The sequence below is a fragment of the Pristiophorus japonicus genome, chromosome 4 (assembly GCF_044704955.1).
Source record: "Pristiophorus japonicus isolate sPriJap1 chromosome 4, sPriJap1.hap1, whole genome shotgun sequence".
Taxonomy (NCBI): domain Eukaryota; kingdom Metazoa; phylum Chordata; class Chondrichthyes; family Pristiophoridae; genus Pristiophorus; species Pristiophorus japonicus.
Genome location: NC_091980.1, coordinates 163,890,158 through 163,911,917, shown reverse-complemented (window position 1 = coordinate 163,911,917; position 21,760 = coordinate 163,890,158). Strand labels below are relative to the sequence as shown.

At 49.3% G+C, this 21,760-nt stretch overlaps 1 protein-coding gene across 1 annotated transcript in view; it reads right to left on the bottom strand.

Moving 5' to 3' along the window:
- LOC139262720 (intelectin-1b-like) overlaps positions 1–21,760 on the bottom strand; it is a 48,191-nt gene that overhangs the window by 15,249 nt on the left and 11,182 nt on the right. Inside the window, exon 4 of the mRNA XM_070877870.1 lies at positions 16,311–16,558. Within this exon, the coding sequence (XP_070733971.1) occupies positions 16,311–16,558 (248 nt within the window). The remainder of the gene's footprint in view (positions 1–16,310; positions 16,559–21,760) is intronic.

Below are 21,760 nucleotides of genomic sequence, written 5' to 3'. Positions count from 1 at the left end.
ATTTGAAAGTTTCCACAGTGAAAACGTACTCCAAACTAAAGCAGAATGGAGCAAGTGAAGATTTTTGTACAACTGAAAAAACCTGTTCTACACATTAAAAAATCAGGCGCAGGTTACAAATTAGGCGTCCAGAACGAGGTGGGGGGGGGAAGGGAAGTCATTAAATTCAATAATAAATATTATACAAATAAATCCAACCTGAATAAACATTTATAAGCAAAGAAAAGATTAAATAAACCATCTTCCTACCTGTGTGAAAGTGCTTCAGGCAGGCCTTTCGGGACCGAAGGCTGAACGGGCCGGCCCGAGACTTCGGGCAGGGCCCGTCCCCAGCACCAGATTTACAGGTAGGTGGCGTTGGGTTGGATCGGGTCGGGGAGGTTCGGTTCGGTTCGGTTCGGGGGAGGGGGAGGGAGGGAGAGAGAGGGAGGGAGAGAGAGAGGGAGAGGGAGGGAGAGAGAGAGAGAGGGAGAGGGAGGGAGGGAGGTCAGGTCGGATCCAGTCCGGGAGCGGGAGTCGGGTCGGGTCGGGTCCAGTGGGGGGGGGGGAGGGTCGGGTCGGGTCGGGGGGCGGGAGCGCGGGTCGGGTCGGGTCCAGTCGGGAGGGCGGGGAGCGGGAACAGGAGCGCGGGTCGGGTCGGGTCCAGTTGGGGAGGCGGGGAGCAGGAAAAGGAGCACGGGTCGGGTTGGGTCGGGTCCAGTCGGGGGGTCTGGGGGGGCGGGGAGCGGGAACAGGAGCACGGGTTGGGTCCAGTCGGGGGGTCGGGGGGGGCGGGGAGCGGGAACAGGAGCACGGGTTGGGTCCAGTCGGGGGCGGAGGGGGGGGGAGCGGGAACAGGAGCACGGGTCGGGTCCAGTCGGGGGCGGGGGGGGGGTGGGGGAGCGGGTGTCGGGTCTGGTCCGGAGGCAGGGGGGAAGGGGAGCGGGTGTTGGGTCTGGTCTGGAGGCAGGGGGGGCGGGGAGCGGGTGTTGGGTCTGGTCCGGAGGCGGGGGGGAGCGGGTGTTGGGTCTGGTCTGGAGGCAGGGGGGGGCGGGGGAGCGGGTGTCGGGTCTGGTCCGGAGGCAGGGGGGGCGGGGGAGCGGGTGTCGGGTCTGGTCCGGAGGCGGGGGGGGCGGGGAGCGGGTGTTGGGTCTGGTCCGGAGGCGGGGGGGGCGGGGGAGCGGGTGTCGGGTCTGGTCCGGAGGCGGGGTGGGGGGGAGCGGGTGTTGGGTCTGGTCTGGAGGCGGGGGGGGCGGGGGAGCGGGTGTTGGGTCTGGTCCGGAGGCGGGGGGTGCGGGGGAGCGGGTGTCGGGTCTGGTCCGGAGGCGGGGGGGGCGGGGAGCGGGTGTCGGGTCTGGTCCGGAGGCGGGGTGGGGGGGAGCGGGTGTTGGGTCTGGTCTGGAGGCAGGGGAGTGGGGGAGCGGGTGTTGGGTCTGGTCTGGAGGCGGGGGGGGCGGGGGAGCGGGTGTCGGGTCTGGTCCGGAGGCGGGGGGGGCGGGGAGCGGGTGTTGGGTCTGGTCCGGAGGCGGGGGGGGCGGGGGAGCGGGTGTCGGGTCTGGTCCGGAGGCGGGGGGGTGGGGGAGCGGGTGTTGGGTCTGGTCTGGAGGCGGGGGGGGCGGGGGAGCGGGTGTTGGGTCTGGTCCGGAGGCGGGGGGGTGGGGGAGCGGGTGTCGGGTCTGGTCCGGAGGCGGGGGGGGCGGGGAGCGGGTGTCGGGTCTGGTCCGGAGGCGGGGGGGCGGGGGAGCGGGTGTCGGGTCTGGTCCGGAGGCGGGGGGGGCGGGGAGCGGGTGTCGGGTCTGGTCCGGAGGCGGGGGGGTGGGGGAGCGGGTGTCGGGTCTGGTCCGGAGGCGGGGTGGGGCGGGGAGCGGGTGTCGGGTCTGGTCCGGAGGCGGGGTGGGGGGGAGCGGGTGTTGGGTCTGGTCCGGAGGCGGGGGAGTGGGGGAGCGAGTGTCAGGTCTGGTCCGGAGGCGGGGGAGTGGGGGAGCGAGTGTCAGGTCTGGTCCGGAGGCAGGGGGGGCGGGGGAGCGGGTGTCAGGTCTGGTCCGGAGGCGGGGGGGCGGGGGAGCGAGTGTCGGGTCTGGTCCGGAGGCAGGGGGGGCGGGGAGCGGGTCTGGTCCGGAGGCGGGGGGGGCGGGGAGCGGGTGTCGGGTCTGGTCCGGAGGCGGGGGTGGGGGTGGAGCGGGTGTCGGGTCTGGCCCGGAGGCAGGGGGGTGCGGGGAGCGGGTGTTGGGTCTGGTCGGGGGGGGTGGGGGGAATGCAGGAGCTGGCCGTGGGAGGAGCCTTATTCACGTAGCCCCAGTGAGGCCATTGGGCCAGGGCTAGGGGCTGCGTGCTTCGGGCCCCTCCCACACAGTTCGGCGCCTGGAGCTACTGCACTTGCGTGCCCACTGTAGCGCGCATGTGCAGAGGTCCCGGCACTGTTTTCAGCGCAGGGACCTGGCTCCGCCCCCTACAGCTCGTGCTGCGCTGCGCCGAGGGCCAGAGGACCTGCAGGGAGATGGCGAATACAGAGGATGTTTTTAGGCGCACTTTGTGGCGCAAAAAACGGGCGTCCAGGTCGGGACTGCGCCGTTCTACGCGCGTGTGGAAACTTGGGCCCTTTGAATCAGATCCAGCTGCACAGTATGGAGTTGATAACATGGTTTTTGGAGCCCGTAGCATTGCTGCTCATTGTATGCTGGCTCAATACACTGTGGAATGCTGAGTCCTACAGAGTGCCCCTTACAATAAAAACAAGGGCATACAAAATGGCCAAAACTACTGGGAGGACAGAAGTCTGGGAAGCTTTTAAAAGCAGAAAAGAATGACTGAAAAAATGATGAAGAAAGGGAAGATAGACTATGAAAGTAAACTAGCACAAAATATAAAAACAGATAGCAAGAATTTCTATAGGTATATAAAAAGGAAAAGAGTGGCGAAAGTAAATGTTGATCCCTTCGAGGATGAGACCGGGGAACTAGTAATGGGGAACATGGAGATGGCAGAAACTCTGAACAAATATTTTGTATCAGTCTTTACCGTAGAGGACACTAATAATATTCCAACAGTGGATAGTCAAGGGGCGATAGAGGAGAGGAACATAACACCTCATAATCACTAAGGAGGTGGTACTCAATAAGATAATAGGACTAAAGACAAATAAATCCCCTGGCAAGGATGGCTTGCATCCTTGGCTCTGAAGAGAAGTAGCGGCAGGGATTGTGGATGCATTGGTTGTAATTTACCAAAATAACCTAGATTCTGGGGGTGTCCCAGCAGATTGGAAAACTGCAAATGTAATGCCCCTATTTAAGAAAGAGGCAGACAAAAAGCAGGAAACTTTGGTTCGGTATTCACGAAGGAGGACACAAACAACCTTCTGGATATAAAAGGGGTCAGAGGGTCTCGTAAGAAGGAGGAACTGAGGGAAATCCTTATTAGTCGGGAAATTGTGTTGGGGAAATTGATGGGATTGAAGGCCGATAAATCCCCAGGGCCTGATGGACTGCATCCCAGGGTACTTAAGGAGGTGGCCTTGGAAATAGCGGATGCATTGACAGTCATTTTCCAACATTCCATAGACTCTGGATCAGTTCCTATGGAGTGGAGGGTAGCCAATGTAAACCCACTTTCTAAAAAAGGAGGGAGAGAGAAAACAGAGAATTATAGACCAGTCAGCCTGACATCGGTAGTGGGTAAAATGATGGAATCAATTATTAAGGATGTCATAGCAGCGCATTTGGAAAGAGGTGACATGATAGGTCCAAGTCAGCATGGACTTGTGAAAGGGAAATCATGCTTGACAAACCTTCTGGAATTTTTTGAGGATGTTTCCAGTAAAGTGCACAAGGGAGAACCAGTTGATGTGGTATATTTGGACTTTCAGAAGGCTTTCGACAAGGTCCCACACAGGAGATTAATGTGCAAAGTTAAAGCACATGGGATTGGGGGTAGTGTACTGACGTGGATTGAGAACTGGTTGTCAGACAGGAAGCAAAGAGTAGGAGTAAATGGGTACTTTTCAGAATGGCAGGCAGTGACTAGTGGGGTACCGCAAGGTTCTGTGCTGGGGCCCCAGCTGTTTACATTGCATATTAATGATTTAGACAAGGGAATTAATTGTAGTATCTCCAAATTTGCGGATGACACTAAGTTGGGTGGCAGTGTGAGCTGCGAGGAGGATGCTATGAGGCTGCAGAGTGACTTGGATAGGTTAGGTGAGTGGGCAAATGCATGGCAGATGAAGTATAATGTGGATAAATGTGAGGTTATCCACTTTGGTGGTAAAAACAGAGTGACAGACTATTATCTGAATGGTGACAGATTAGGAAAAGGGGAAGTGCAACAAGACCTGGGTGTCATGGTACATCAGTCATTGAAGTTTGAATGCAGGTACAGCAGGCGGTTAAGAAAGCAAATGGTATGTTGGCCTTCATAGCGAGGGGATTTGAGTACAGGGGCAGGGAGGTGTTACTACAGTTGTACAGGGCCTTGGTGAGGCCACACCTTAAATATTGTGTACAGTTTTGGTCTCCTAACTTGAGGAAGGACATTCTTGCTATTGAGGTAATGCAGCGAAGGTTCACCAGACTGATTCCCGGGATGGCGGGACTGACATATCAAGAAAGACTGGATCAACTGGGCTTGTATTCACTGGAGTTCAGAAGAATGAGAGGGGATCTCATAGAAACGTTTAAAATTCTGACGGGTTTAGACAGGTTAGATGCAGGAAAAACGTTCCCAATGTTGGGGAAGTCCAGAACCAGGGATCACAGTCTAAGGATAATGGGTAAGCCATTTAGGACCGAGATGAGGAAAAACTTCTTCACCCAGAGAGTGGTGAACCTGTGGAATTCTCTACCACAGGAAGTTGTTGAGGCCAATTCACTAAATATATTCAAAAAGGAGTTAGATGTAGTCTTTACTACTAGGGGGATCAAGGGGTATGGTGAGAAAGCAGGAATGGGGTACTGAAGTTGCATGTTCAGCTATTAACTCATTGAATGGCGGTGCAGGCTCGAAGGGCAGAATGGCCTACTCCTGTCCCTATTTTCTATGTTTCTATGTTTCTATAGTCCAGTTAGCCTCACATCTATGGTTGGGAAAATGTTGGAGGCCATTCTTAAAGAAGCAGTAGCAGGACATGTGGATAAGCAAAATTCGGTAAGGCAGAGTCAGCATGGATTTATGAAGGGAAGGTCATGTTTAACAAATTTGCTAAAGTTCTTTGAAGATGTAATGAACAGGATGGATAAAAGGGGACAAGTGTGTTATATATGTGGAATTGTATTTACTCTCTACAGCCACCAAAGAGCTTATCCCCTGGAGTCCCAAGGGATCCCATAATCCCTTGGGAGCACAGGTATTTAAGGAGGTTTCACAGGTTGGAGAGGCACTGTGGAGACCTGCAATTAAAGACTTCGGTCACACTTCACTTTGAGCTCACAGTATTCAGTCTTATTCTTTCTCCATACACAACAACTGGCGATGAGATACAGATAGTGAACCCAAAGATGCAGAGAACAGTGGCCATCCTGGAGAAATTCTCGGAGGGAGATGATTGGCAAATCTTTGTGGAGCGACTCGACCAATACTTCGTGACCAATGAGCTAGATGGGGAAAAGAGCGCTGCCAAACGAAGGGTGATCCTCCTCACCGTCTGTGGGGCACCAACGTGTGGCCTCATGAAAAATCTGCTCACGCCAGCGAAACCCACAGAGAAATCGTACGACGATTTGTACATGCTGGTCTGAGAGCGTTTGAACCCAAAGGAAAGCGTTCTGATGGCGAGGTACCGGTTCTACACCTACAAAAGATTTGACGGCCAGGAAGCGGTGAGTTATGTCGCCAAGCTAAGACGCCTTGCAGGACATTGCGAATTTGAAGGACATTTAGAGCACATGCTCAGAGACTTTTTTGTACTTGACATTGGCCATGAAACCATACTTCACAAACTTTTGACTGTAGAGACACCAACCTTGAGTAAGGCCATAGCGATAGCCCAGGCGTCCATTGCCACCAGTGACAATACGAAGCAAATCTCTCAGCACACAAGTGCTGCTACAAGTACTGTGAATGAAGTGATGTTGTTTTTGAATCATAATATACAGGGCAGGTCACACATACCTGCAGCTGCATGTCCGCAGATGTCTCGAAGTCCACCATCAAGGGTGATGAATGCAAGTTCATTAACATCTTGTTGGCGCTGCGGGGGTGATCATCGTTTCCATTCATGCCAATTTAAAGAATACGTTTGCAAGAGCAAATGGGATACCTCCTACGAGTGTGCAGGTGAGCTGCAAAGCCTGTTAAACCTGCAAGCTACCATATTGCAGAGGAGGATAGATCCATGGATGATCACGACGAAACAGAACCTCAGATAGAGGAGGCAGAGGTACGTGGGGTGCACACATTCACCACGAATTGTCCCCCGGTAATGCTGAATGTTGAACTAAATGGACTCCCGGTGTCAATGGAGCTGGACACGGGCGTGAGCCAGTCCATCATGGGCAAAAAGACATTCAAAAGGTTGTGGTGCAACAAGGCCTCAAGGCCAGTCTTAACTCCAGTTCGCATGAAACTAAGAACTTATACGAAAGAACTGATTCCTGTATTCAGCAGTGCTACCATAAAGGTCTCCTACGAGGAAGTGGTGCACAAGCTACCACTCTGAGTGGTACCAGGCGATGGTCCCATGCTGCTCGGCAGGAGCTGGCTGGGAAAGATACGCTGGAACTGGGACGACATCCGAGTGTTATCGCCCACTGACGACACTTCGTGTGCCCAGGTCTTAAACAAATTTCCTTCGGCTGTTCGAACCAGACATCGGGAAATTTCAAGGAGCAAAAGTGCAGATCCACCTAATTCCGGGGGCGTGACCCATCCATCACAAGTTGAGAGCAGTACTGGACATGATGAAAGGATAGAGATCGAGCTAGACCGGCTGCAAAGAGAGGGCATCATTTCACTGATCGAGTTCGGCGAGTGGGCCAGTCCTATTGTCCCAGTCCTCAAGGGAGACAGCACCATCAGAATCTGTGGCTATTACAAAGTAACTATCAATCATTTCTCCCTGCAGGACCAATACCCACTACCAAAGGCTGACGACCTCTTTGCAACACTAGCGGGAGGAAAGACGTTCACGAAGCTGGATCTGACTTCAGTCTACATGACGCAGGATCTGGAGGAATCATCGAAGGCCCTAACCTGCATCAACATGCACAAAGGTCTTTTTGTTTATAACAGATGCCCTTTTGGAATCTGATCAGCGGCGGCGATATTCCAGAGAAACATGGAAAGTTTACTGAAGTCGGTCCCGCACACCGTGGTCTTCCAGGACAACATCTTGGTCACAGGTTGGAACACAGTCGAGCACCTGCTGAACCTGGAGGAGGTTCTTAGTCGACTCAACCGCGTGGGGCTCAGGTTAAAATGCTCGAAGTGCGTTTTCCTGTTGCCTGAAGTGGAGTTATTGGGAAGGAGGATTGCGGCGGACGGCATGAGGCCCACCAATGCGAAGACGGAGGCAATCGAGAACGCACAGAACATGATGGAGCTGCGGTCGTTTCTGGGACTCTTGAACTACTTTGATAACTTCTTACCGGGTCTCAGCACACGGCTAGTACCACTACCTGTCTTACTATGGAAAGGGGGCGAATGGGTTTGGGGCAAAAGCCAAGAAAATGCCTTAGTAAAAGTGAGAAAATTGTTATGCTCAAGCAAATTGCTTGTGTTGTATGATCCATGTAAGCGTTTGGTACTAGCATGTGATGTGTCGTCATATGGCGTCGGATGTGTACTGAAACAACCTAATGATTTTGGGAAACTGCAACCGGTTGCTTATGCATCCAGGAGTCTGTCTAAGGCTGAGAAAGCCTACAGCATGATTGAAAAAGAAGTGTTAGCATGTGTGTATGGGGTAAAGAAAATACATCAATACCTGTTTGGACTAAAATTCGAATTGGAAACTGACGATAAGCCACTTATATCCCTGTTTTCCGAGAGTAAAGGGATAAATACCAACGCATTGGCCCGCATTCAGAGATGGGCGCTCACGTTGTCCGCATACAACTATGCCATCCGGCACAGGCCAGGCAGAGAAAACTGCGCCAATGCTCTCAGTAGGCTGCCATTGCCCACCACGGGGTAGAAATGGCGCAGCCCGCAGATCTAGCCATGGTTATGGAAGCATTTGAGAGTGAGCAATCACCCGTCACTGCCCGGCAGATCAAAACCTGGACAAGCCAGGCCCCTTATTATCTCTAGTCAAAAGCTGTGTGCTTCACGGGAGCTGGTCCAGTGTCCCAATGGAAATGCAGGAAGAGATAAAGCCGTTCCAGCAAAGATGAAATGTCTATACAGGCAGACAGCCTTCGGTGGGACAATTGAGTAGTGGTCCTCAAGAAATGCAGAGACACCTTCATCAATGACCTCCACAGTACCCACCCAGGCATCGTAATGATGAAAGCGATATCCAGATCCCACGTGTGGTGGCCCGGTATCGATGCAGACTTAGAGTCCTGCGTTCACAGATGTAGTACATGCTCGCAGTTAAGCTATGTACTCAGGGAGGCTTCGCTAATTTATGGTCTTGGCCCTCCAAACCGTGGGCTAGGGTACACGTTGACTATGCTGGCCCGTTCTTGGGTAAAATGTTCCTAGTGGTTGTAGACGCGAACTCCAAGTGGATTGAATGTGAGATAATGTCGGCTAGCACGTCTGCTGCCACTACTGAAAGCCTGCGGGCCATGTTTGCCACACATGGCTTACCTGATCTCCTGGTGAGCGACAACGGGCCATGTTTTACCAGTGCAGAGTTCAAAGAATTCATGACCCATAATGGGATCAAACGTGTCACATCTGCCCCGTTTAAACCAGCATCCAATGGTCAGGAAGAGCGAGCAGTGCAAACCATCAAGCAAGGCTTGAAGAGTGTAACTGAAGGCTCACTGCAAACTCACTTATCCCGAGTCCTGCTTAGCTACCGCACGAGACCCCACTCTCTCACTGGGATCCCATCTGCTGAACTGCTCATGAAAAGAGCAGTTAAGTCAAGGCTCTCGTTCGTTTACCCTGATTTACATGAACAGGTAAAGAGCAGGTGACTTCAACAAAGTGCACACCATGATAGCGCAAATGTGTCACGTGAGATTGAAATCAATGACCCTGTATTTGTATTAAATTATGGATCAGGTCCCTCGTGGCTTCCCGGCACTGTTGTGGCCAAAGAAGGGAGCAGTGTGTTTCGGGTCAAACTTTCAAGTGGACTCATTCAACGGAAACACTTGATCCAAATCAAACTTAGATTCACGGACTATCCTGAGCAACCCACTTTGGACCCTACCTTTTTTGATCCCCCAACATATACACCAGTGGCAACCGGCACCACGGTTGACCACGAAGCAGAACCCATCATCCACAGCAGCCCTGCAGGGCCCAACACACCAGGCAGCCCAGCAAGGCCAGCTGCACAGCAGCCCAGCGAGGGTCCAACAAATGATTCAACAACATTAGCTTTCACACCGAGACGATCAACCAGGGCAAGAAGGGTCCCAGATCAACTCACATTTTAAATAGTTACACTATTGACTTTGGCGAGGAGTGTTATATATGTGGACTTGTATTTACTCTGTACAGCCACCAGAGGGTTTTATTCCCTGGAGTCCCAAGGGATCCATAATCCCATGGGAGCACAGGTATTTAAGGAGGCTTCACAGGTTGGAGAGGCACTCTGGAGACCTACAATAAAAGACTGAGGTCACACTTCACTTCGAGCTCACAGTGTTCAGTCTGACTCTTTCTCCATACACAACACAGTGGATGTGGTGTATTTGGACTTCCAGAAGGCATTTGACAAGGTACCACATAAAAGGTTACTGCACATGATAAAAGTTCACGGGGTTGGAGGTAATATATTAGCATAGATAGAGGATTGGCGAACTAACAAAAAAAGAGAGTCGGGATAAATGGTTCATTCTCTGGTTGGCAGCCAGTAACTAGTGCATTGCCGCAGGGATCAGTGCTGGGACCCCAACTATTTACAATCTATATTAACGACTTGGAAGAAGGGACGGAGTGTAATGTAGCCAAGTTTGCTGACGATACAAAGATGGGAGGAAAAGCAATGTGTGAGGACACACAAAATCTGATAAAGGACATAGACAGGCTAAGTGAGTGGGCAAAAATTTGGCAGATGGATTATAATTTTGGAGAGTGTGAGGTCATGCACTTTGGCAGAAAAGATCAAAGAGCAAGTTATTATTTAAATGGAGAAAGATTACAAAGTGCCGAAGTATAGCGGGACCTGGAGGTACTTGTGCATGAAACACAAAAGGATAGTATGCAGATACAGCAAGTGATCAGGAAGGCCAATGGTATCTTGGCATTAATTGCAAAGGGGATGGAGTATTAAAGCAGGAAAGACTTGCTAGAGCTACACAAAGTATTGGTGAGGCCACACCTGGAATACAGTGGGCAGTTTTGGTTTCCATATTTACGAAAGGATATACTTGCTTTGGAGGCAGTACAGAGAAGGTTCACTAGGTTGATTCCGGGGATGAGCGGGTTGACATGAGGAAAGGTTGAGTAGGTTGGGCCTCTCTTCATTGGAATTCAGAAGAATGAGAGGTGATCTTATCGAAACGTATAAGATTATGAAGGGGCTTGACAAGGTGGATGCAGAGAGGATGTTTCCACTGATGGGTGAGACTAGAACGAGAGGCCATTTAAAACAGAGATGAGGAGGAATTCCTTCTCTCAGAGGTTGTATTTTACTGCCTTGGAGAGCTGTGGAAGCTAGGACGTTGAATAAATTTAAGAGAGAAATAGACAGTTTCTTGAGTGATAAGGGGATAAAGGGTAATGGGGAGCGGGCGGGGAAGTGGAGCTGAGTCCATGAACAGATCAGCTATGATCTTATTGATGGTGGAGCAGGCTCAAGGGGCCGTATGGCCCACTCCTTTTCCTATTTCTTATGTTCTTATCTTCATCTTCTTACATGTTTGATAATGCAATCCAAGAGCATCTCAGGCACATTAAAGACCCAATTTCACAGTAAGTGAGAGGAGGTACCTAGAATATAATTGATGCACCTGACTGGTGTTGTAAGCGCTTGTACAAAAAGCGTGCAGTTAGGTAAAGCACTGCCCCTTAGTTGGGTGTCAGTGTGAAATGCTGCAATACCTGCATGTGGGGAGTGAATGAATGAGTGAATAAAGATGTGAGGAATGAAAATCAAATATAATAGCCGCAAGTTAAGGGGAGATCTCTAACCACATCTGCTTCCTATCCAGAATCTCCATGGTCCTCTGCTCATGAAGTTAATGGTCAGAGCATTGGTGGCCCTTTCCAGTCTGCATGCACTGCCTTTTGTTATGTGCAGCTTTCTCCTGCAAGCAAGTAGTTTAAAGGGATGTACATTGCAAAGTGGAACATGAGGGAAGATGTATGCCACTCAAGTGGCCAAGTTACTAGGCACCTTCTAGGAGTGTGTCAACATTCAGCATGCAGGGCCCTTGTGCTGGCTGTGCACTTGATGATTACACATGGAAGCTGACTCCATGTCTGCCCATGATATTGTCAAGAGGCAGCATGCAGATGTGGAAGAGGAGAGGGCCAAGAATGGATCTTTCAGGGACTCTGAAGGCAATGGTGCAGGGCTGGGAAGAGATGCCATTGCTGGAAACGCCCTGGCTATAACAGAACAGGAAGGAGGGGAAAATCAGAAATGGTGTGGAAAAGATAAATCTGGAGCATCGCTTCAAACTAAACTGTGGCAGAATGACACAGCTTCAAATTAGAAAAACGGGAAATTTAAGACTCATGTGAGGAAGCACTCCTTCAAAAAGAGCGATAAATGCAATGGAATGGATATCTGGGTAGGGTAATGTAGGGGTTACCTTAGAATGATTTGGATGTGGTGCGATGAGGGGAGTGTAACTTTTTACTTTCTGGATTGATGATCTAAAATCAGGCCAAATGGACTCATTGCTATTTATCGATCTTGTGATTCTTTTGTACAGTTGGTGGCAAAACAATAGGGCAGCCAATATGAGCTGCCTTAGTGGTGTTTGCACTGATGCTCTTCTCTGCACTGCCTGCACTATGCTGGTGGTGGGGGCTTTGATGTTCCTCCAAGCTTCAGTTTCACTGGAGTCTTTATTCATTTTGTCCTTTTCCCCAGGTCCCGTGTACAGGATCTAAGTTAACTGAGCATCCAACTGATTCATTCCCCTAAACATTTGAACAATTTTAATCCAACCGCATTTCTTTTGTCCAATGAAAACGAATTACTTTCTGTGAATATCTCATCACTGACTCTGAAATTCCGGCATCATGCTGGTCATTCTGCCCTAATGCGCTCCAGTGCCTAAAACCAATTTCCTTTTTAAGGACGAGTTCCCCATAACTCCCCCGATGTACAGTCTAGTGATCTACACAGGTTAGAAAACATGTTCCAGCTTATAGTTACATTCATTCCTGTCCATGAAGGGTCCTTTCAGTCAGTGATCAGTAATGATGACCAGGTATATTTCTCCTTTGTTCATTCACTTCCCTTCACCTTGCCTGTGCTCTGTGTTTCCTGTTCCAGTTTGTAGAACCTTGGCCTAGACATTCGGTAACGCCCCAGTTGGAAAGTTGGAAAAGTAGCACCAGGCACTAATCATTCTCTCCACCAACGATATTCAGCTTTAGCGCTCCAAGAGGGAAGTGGAGCACGAAATCAAACTCTAACCACTTCTCTGAGTGCGCCAAAGTCCGAGAGTGAGGTGGAAGCGGCAAAGCGCAGAACAATTTCGAGCACATTGGTAACGGCATGAGAGGCGGCTTCCCTCGTGTAAAGGGCAGGATCAGTGATGCTGCACAAGCTCATTGTTGGCAGTTCTGTTTTACAAGGTGACCTGCGCGACTGCCATTATAGCCCCAAACACTCACACAGTGGAGGCCTTGGATATCTTGCACCGGTGAAACATGAAAAACTTTGCACAGGCACTAGACTGGTGAAAATAATAAAGGTTAGAAACATAGAAACATAGAAAATAGGTGCAGGAGTAGGCCATTCTGCCCTTCGAGCCTGCACCGCCATTCAATGAGTTCATGGCTGACCATGCAACCTCAGTACCCCATTTCTGCTTTCTCGCCATACCCCTTGATCCTCCTAGTAGTAAGGATTATATCTCACTCCTTTTTGAATATATTTAGTGAATTGGCCTCAAGAACTTTCTGTGGTAGAGAATTCCACAGGTTCACCACTCTCTGGGTGAAGAAGTTTCTCCTCATCTCAGTCCTAAATGGCTTACCCCTTATCCTTAGACTGTGACCCCTGGTTCTGGACTTCTCCAACATTGGGAACATTCTTACTGCATCTAACCTGTCTAAACCCGTCAGAATTTTAAACATTTCTATGAGATCCCCTCTCATTCTTCTGAACTCCAGTGAATACAAGCCCAGTTGATCCAGTCTTTCTTGATATGTCAGTCCCGCCATCCCGGGAATCAGTCTGGTGAACCTTCGCTGCACTCCCTCAATAGCAAGAATGTCCTTCCTCAAGTTAGGAGACCAAAACTGTGCACAATACTCCAGGTGTGGCCTCACCAAGGCCCTGTACAACTGTAGCAATACCTCCCTGCCCCTGTACTCAAATCCCCTCGCTATGAAGGCCAACGTGCCATTTGCTTTCTTAACCGCCTGCTGTACCTGCATGCCAACCTTCAATGACTGATGTACCATGACACCCAGATTTCGTTGCACCTCCACTTTTCCTAATCTGTCACCATTCAGATAATAGTCTGTCTCTCTGTTTTTACCACCAAAGTGGATAACCTCACATTGATCCACATTATACTTCATCTGCCATGCATTTGCCCACTCACCTAACCTATCCAAGTCACTCTGCAGCCTCATAGCATCCTCCTCGCAACTCACACTGCCACCCAACTTAGTGTCATCCGCAAATTTAGAGATACTACATTTAATCCCCTCGTCCAAATCATTAATGTACAATGTAAACAGCTGGGGCCCCAGCACAGAACCTTGCGGTACCCCACTAGTCACTGCCTGCCATTCTGAAAAGTACCCATTTACTCCTACTTTTTGCTTCCTGTCTGCCAACCAGTTCTCAATCCATGTCAGCACACTACCCCCAATCCCATGTGCTTTAACTTTGCACATTAATCTCTTGTGTGGGACCTTGTCGAAAGCCTTCTGAAAGTCCAAATATACCACATCAACTGGTTCTCCCTTGTCCACTCTACTGGAAACATCCTCAAAAAATTCCAGAAGATTTGTAAAGCATGATTTCCCTTTCACAAATCCATGCTGACTTGGACCTATCATGTCACCTCTTTCCAAATGCGCTGCTATGACATCCTTAATAATTGATTCCATCATTTTACCCACAACCGATGTCAGGCTGACCAGTCTATAATTCCCTGTTTTCTCTCTCCCTCCTTTTTTAAAAAGTGGGGTTCCATTGGCTACCCTCCACTCCAGAGGAACTGATCCAAAGTCGATGGAATGTTGGAAAATGACTGTCAATGCATCCGCTATTTCCAAGGCCACCTCCTTAAATACTCTGGGATGCAGTCCATCAGGCCCTGGGGATTTATCGGCCTCAATCCCATCAATTTCCCCAACACAATTTCCCGACCAATAAGGATTTCCCTCAGTTCCTCCTTCTTACGAGACCCTCTGACCCCTTTTATATCCAGAAGGTTGTTTGTGTCCTCCTGAGTGAATACCGAACCAAATTACTTGTTCAATTGGTCTGCCATTTCTTTGTTCCCCGTTATGACTTCCCCTGATTCTGACTGCAGGGGACCTACGTTTGTCTTTACTAAGCTTTTTCTCTTTATGTATCTATGGAAACTTTTGCAGTCCGTCTTAATGTTCCGTGCAAGCTTCCTCTCGTATTTTCCCTGCCCTAATCAAATCCTTTGTCCTCCTCTGCTGAGTTCTAAATTTCTCCCAGTCCCCAGGTTTACTGCTATTTCTGGCCAATTTGGATGCCACTTCCTTGGCTTTAATACTATCCCTGATTTCCCTTGATAGCCACGGTTGAGCCATCTTCCCTTTTTTATTTTTACGCCAGACAGGGATGTACAATTGTTGTAGTTCATCCATGCGGTCTCTAAATGTCTGCCATTGCCCATCCACAGTCAACCCCTTAAGTATCATTCGCCAATCTATCCTAGCTAATTCACGCCTCATACCTTCAAAGTTACCCTTCTTTAAGTTCTGGACCATGGTCTCTGAATTAACTGTTTCATTCTCCATCCTAATGTAGAATTCCACCATATTATGGTCACTCTTCCCCAAGGGGCCTCGCACAACGAGATTACTAATAAAGTTTGCGCTAACTGGAAACCTTTCCCTTAAATTACCACTCCCCAATTGGCCAGCCATGTTCACAATGCCTCCTCTTGCTGGGGTTGTCGACACGAGGCGTTACAGCAGGGGGCAAGAGTTAATTTTACATCCGGGGCGATAACGGAGCGCAGCGCACTTTATGACATCATGATCAGCGAGGCGCTAGAGGCCCAGGTGCGACGGGTTAGCACCAGCGCTAAACTGACACTGACGTTCGTGGGCGTCCGGTCGCTAACCCCTTCGTGTCCCGTTAGTGCCCCAACCAGGCACTAATGGGTGGCGCTATCCTACCGAATTTCTAGTCCTAATAATGTCAACATTAAAACCCCCCTGCCCTCCCTTAGCCCACCCATTTAATTGTCAATCTCACTTGTATTTGGCACTTGCTCACACAACTAGCTGTCATCATCAAATTAGATATTGGTACAAGAATAACTCTTCCCCATTCAACTTGTTAATAGTGTGAACAGCAAGTGATTCTTGTGAAACTTTACTTATTACTAACTCCCAGGAGGGCTTCAATTTGTCTTCTACCTTCATTTGATTATAAACACAATTTGTTAATAATTTGAAAGCCTTGATCTTCTTCAGAAGACTCCTAAGTCCAGTGTTAGAACATGAGGAAGTCCCATTCTGGTTATTTAGCAGGCAGAGTGGGCTGAGGGCAGCACTCACCAATCACATCGTCATCTCATGGGGTCAAATAGGAGGGACTTCTCTGCACAATATCTGTCAACCATCAATTAACCAGGCAACAAAAGGCAAGATATCACAATATCTCCCCTCACACGGCTGCAAATTGAACGGGTCAGTTCAGTAGATGTCCTTTCTCTTTAACTACAAGCTACACTCAGCTCCTCCAGTTAGACTTCTCCTTCTTTGCACATTTGTCTTAATTGCCTCAGCTCTGGTCAGTGCTCCATTAGCCCCAGTCACTACAAACCATGCATTCTTTTAAGCAAAAAGATTTCACAAAAGTTCATCACCTTCAAGTCGTCACTTGTCGCTCCATCTATTGAACCAAATGTCACATAGTTGGACCATGACCCGTCTCCTGCCGGACGTCGAGCATCATTCCCTTGTTGGCTGGACCAGCGGTCCCCAGTGGTGCATTTCCCGTACATGTTGTTCTCGTGGACGCTTGCGACAACAGTCCAACCACCGCCATTGGTGGTCATGTCACAGAATGCGTGATAGGGTGAGCCACCTTTGGTGCTCAACATCTGGATACCATCTGTGGTAAAGAGTATAATATAAGGTAAATCAATTGAATCAGAGAGTTGGAGAACAGCAATGTCTCTGTACATGAAGGGTTTGGAACCACTACCACAACTGGAAGGATACATTGGGCTCGATTTCCCTGTATTGTGCCTGGGTGTATTGGATCACCTTGAGGACAATCAGGTGGAGGGGATTGAATGCAGGTAATGGAGATCATTCTATACTCAATGTATGGATAAAAAGGTCAGTCAGAGGCTACTCATAATAAAGCGCCTTTCAAACTCGAGAGTGGCTCAACAACAACAACAACTTGTATTTATATAGCACCTTTCAGGTAATCCCAATGCGCTTCACAGGAGTATTATGTGATAAAATTTGAAACCGAGCTGAATAAGTGGAAATTAGTGCAGGTGACCAAAAGCTTGGTCAAAGAGGTTTGTTTTAAGGAGCATCTTGAAGGAGGAAAGAGAGATAGAGAGGCAGGGAGGTTTAGGCAGCAAGTTCCAGAGCTTGGGCCTAGGCAACAGAAGGCACGGCCACCAATGGTTGAGCGATTATAAGCAGGGATGCACAGGAGGGCAGAATTACAGGAGCACAGACATCTTGGGGGTTGTGGTGCTGGAGGAGATTACAAAGATAGGGAGGGGCAAGGCCATGGAGGGATTTGAAAATCAGAATGAGAATTTTGAAACCGAAGCATTGTTTAACCAGAAGCCAATGTCGGTCTGCGAGCACAGGGGTGATGGGTGAACGGGCAGCTGAGTTTTGGATCACCTCTAGTTTAGATGGGGTAGAATATGGGAGTCGAGCTAGGAGTGCATTGATCTAGAGGTAACAAAGGCATGGATGAGGGCTTCAGCTTTGGATGAGCTGAGACAAGGGCGGAGACGGGTGATTCTATGGAGGTGGAAAGAGGCGATCGTAATTATGCTGAGGAAAATGTTTTCGCAAGCTAATTTCCGGGTTATACATGACCACAAGGTTGCGAACAGTCTGGTTCAGCCTCAGACAGGAGTTGCGGAGAGTCATGGAGTCAGTGTCTCAGGAACGGAGTTTGTGGCGGGGACCGAAAACAATGGCTTCGGTCTTCCGAATATTCAATTGGAAAACATTTCTGCTCATCCAGAACTGGATGTTGGATAAGCAGTCTGACAATTTATAGATCGTGGAGGGGTCGAGAGAAGTGGCAGTGAGGTAGAGCTGGGTGTTATCAGCGTACATGTGGAAACTGATGCTGTGTTTCCGGATGATGTCGCCAAGAGGCAAAGTAGATGAGAAACACTCCACAGCTAATGTAAGTTTAATCACTATTGTACTGTTGGGAACAATTATATCGAGGTCGGCGATCACCCCTGCTTGATTTTCCTCTATGCACTGTACCCACCCGATCCAATAAATCCCAACGCAACAACAGGAAACTCGATCCCATTACTTTATTTTTCTTTGCACCTTCCTATTTTCTCCTAAATTTGCCTCTCCCAATGTCAGGCTCTGCTCCTGGGCTGTGGTTCCATGGGCAGCAACTCTGTGCTTCTTCACTGAAGTTCCCATTCTCAGGGTATTTTTCAGACTTTGTAGCACTGGCGGGAAGCTCGCTGGTGTGTACCACATCTTTAAATTAAGGCTCGGAAGCATTGCACACAGTGCCCGTGCTGATTTCTGACACCCGCTTCCAGCACTCGCATCTCCCACCACCAGAGTGAAGTCCAAACATCAGCTGCTTTTAATCGTGGGACCTCAGCAGCACAGTGCAACCTCTCTCCTTTTTTGTCATGGGGCATCCTTTGAGACTCAATGTCACATGATAAAGACAGGAGGAACCCAACTAACTTTATCCTTCACCAAGCTGGAGACGGCCCCTGTGAGACCCTCACAGCCACTCTGGTCTACACTCATCTACAATGCTTTCACGAGTAGGCTTCATGAATAAAACATGATAGAGTTTGGGCTTTGGGGTAATCGAGAGTAAGGACATTTCTCCTTATTTCCCGACCAGATTCATTAGTAACGATCTTGTATTAACTTGTTTTGGATTCTCCCGCAAGGGGAAACATTCACTTCATAACTACCCTGACCAACCCATTAATAATGTTAAAGACCTCGATCAGGTCACCTCTAGGTCTTCTCTTTTCAAATAAAATCCCCAACTTGTTCAATCAGTCACATTGATCTACATTAGAGTTTATTTGCGACATCTGCCTAAGTTTTCTAATGCCTTCTTTTATTTTGTTGCATTGTGATATGTCCTCACTGTACAGTATAAATGCACACGGGCCATACTTGAGAGAAGGTCACTCTGTGACCAGTTACCTTTATTAACAAGACCTCAAGTCGTGAAGGTGGGTGGAGCTTCTCCTTTTATACCTGAAAGTCCAGGTTAGGAGTGTCTCCCACAAGTTCACCCCCTTGTGGTCAGTGTTCTCAAGGTGTGCAACTCATACATGGGTTACAATGATAGTTGAATACATGACATCACCTCCCCTGCAAAGTCTTATTGGGATCACAGGTTAAATCTCTCTGGTGGTTTATGCTCCCTTGTAGAGTGTCAGAGTTGGGGCTCCGGTTACTGGCCTGAATGTCTGCTGTTTGCGGTGCCTCAGGCCTGTCCAGACTGCCCACAGTGACTGGGCTCTCCTCCACTTGGTTCTAGTGTTCGGTCACCTGTGGTGGATTAAACTCAACGTCATGTTCTTCCTCTGCTTCTTCTATGGGGTTGCTGAACCTCCTTTTAGTTTGATCCACGTGTTGTGGCTGATTTGTCCATTGGTAAGTTTAACTACGAAAACCCTATTCCCCTCTTTGGCAATCACAGTGCATGCAAGCCATTTGGGCCCTGCAGCGTAATTAAGGACAAAAACAGGGTAATTGACATCAATACATCGCGCCCTCGCATTCCTGTCATGATAGTCAGATTGTGACTGACGCTTGCTCTCAACAATTTCATTCATAGTAGGGTGTATAAGGGATAACTTCCTTTTCATTAGCAGCTCTGCGGGTGGAACCCCTGTGAGCGAGTGTGGTCGGGATCAATTGATCAACAGGAGGCCTGATAAGTGGCTTTGTAGGGAACCCCCTTGGATTCTGAGCATCCCCTGTTTGATTATCTGCACTGCTTGTTCTGCCTGGTCTTTTAAGGCCGGCTTGAACGGTGCCGTTCTGACATGGTAGATTCCATTGCCTGCCATGAAGTCCTGGAATTCAGTGCTTGTGAAGCAGGGGCCATTGTCGCTGACCAAGACATCCGGTAGACCATGGGTGGCGAACATTGTCCGTAGACTTTCTACTGTGGCAGAGGATGTACTTGAAATTAAAATGGCACACTCAATCCATTTGGAGTAGGTGTCTACTACAACCAAAAACATTTTTCCCATGAAAGGACCTGCGTAGTCCACATGGATGCGTGACCATGACTTGGCGGGCCAGTACCAGGGGCTAAGTGGGGCTTCCCTGGATGTGTTGCCCAGCTGAGCACATAGAAACATAGAAACATAGAAAATAGGTGCAGGAGCAGGCCATTCAGCCCTTCTAGCCTGCACCGCCATTTAATGAGTTCATGGCTGAACATGAAACTTCAGTACCCCCTTCCTGCTTTCTCGCCATACCCCTTGATCCCCCGAGTAGTAAGGACTTCATCTAACTCCCTTTTGAATATATTTAGTGAATTGGCCTCAACTACTCTCTGTGGTAGAGAATGTGTTGCACCTGCGAACACAAAGTTCCAGGTCTGCATCTATCCCTGGGCACCAAACGTGTGACCTGGCAATTGCATTCATCATGACAATGCCCGGGTGCTCATTGTGAAGTTCTCTGATAAACACCTCTCTGCCCATCTGGGGCATGGCTACTCGGTTTCCCCACAATAGGCGATCAGCCTGAATCGAGAGTTCATCCTTGCGCCTATGAAACGGTTTAAATTGCTCAGGGCATGCCCCGTACGTGGCTGCCCAGTCCCCATTCAGGACACATTTCTTAACTAAAGAGAGTAGCGGGTCTTTATTTATCTAGACATTAATCTGACGGGCTGTCACAGGTGAGCCTTTGCTTTCGAAAGCTTCAACAGCCATGACCATCTCAGCATCATGCTCAGTTGCCCCCTCAGTGGTGGCTAGTGGGAGCCTGCTGAGTGCATTGGCGCAGTTTTCAGTGCCCGGTCTGTGCCGAATTGTGTAGTCATAGGCAGCTAACGTAAGTGCCCACCTCTGTATGTGGGCCGATGCATTCGCTTTAATGGCCTTGTTGTCGGCCAAAAGGGACGTTCGGGGTTTGTGATCTGTCTCCAGCTCAAATTTCCTGCCAAATAACTACTGGTGCATTTTTTTTACTGCATATACAAATGCTAGCGCTTCCTTTTCTACCATCCCGTAGCCCCTTTCTGCCTGGGACTGACTTCTGGAGGCATAAACTACCGCTGTAACTGACCATTAGCATTCACATGTTGCAACACACACACATCGCACATTAGAACAAGTTTCTTCCACGGGTCATATAATGTTAACAGTTTGTTGGAGCATAACATGTTGCGTGCTCTATCAAAAGCCCTTTCCTGGCTGTCCCCCCAGACCCAATCGCGACCTTTGCATAGGAGCACGTGTAGCGGCTCTGATAGCGTGCTCAATTTGGGAAGAAATTTACCAAAATAGTTCAGGAGCCCCAGGAACAAATGCAGCTCCGTCGTCTTACGGGGTTTGGGTGCTCTCTGGATCGCTTCCGTTTTGGACGCAGTGGGTCTGATCCCATCTGCTGCTACCCTCCTCCCCAGGAATTCTACCTCTGGAGCTAAGAAGACCCACTTCGCCTTTTTCAGTCGCAGCCCTACCCAGTCCAGTCTGCGTAGCACCTCCTCCAGGCTGTGGGGGTGTTCTTCAGTATTGCGACCCGTGATGAGGATGTCTTCTTGAAAAACCACCGTCCTTGGAATCGACTTGAGGAGGCTTTCCATATATCGCTGAAAGATTGCGGCAGCCGAACGAATCCCGAATGGACATTTGTTAAACTCAAACAACCCCTTGTGTGTCGTGATGGTGGTCAGCTTCTTCGACTCACTCACCAGCTCCTGGGTCATGTAAGCTGAGGTCAGGTCCAATTTTGAAAAAAGTTTGCCACCGGATAGCGTCGCAAAGAGGTCCTCCGCACTCGGTAGCGGGTACTGGTCTTGGAGTGACACCCGATTGATGGCGGCCTTGTAATCACCACATATCCTGACCAATCCATCCGC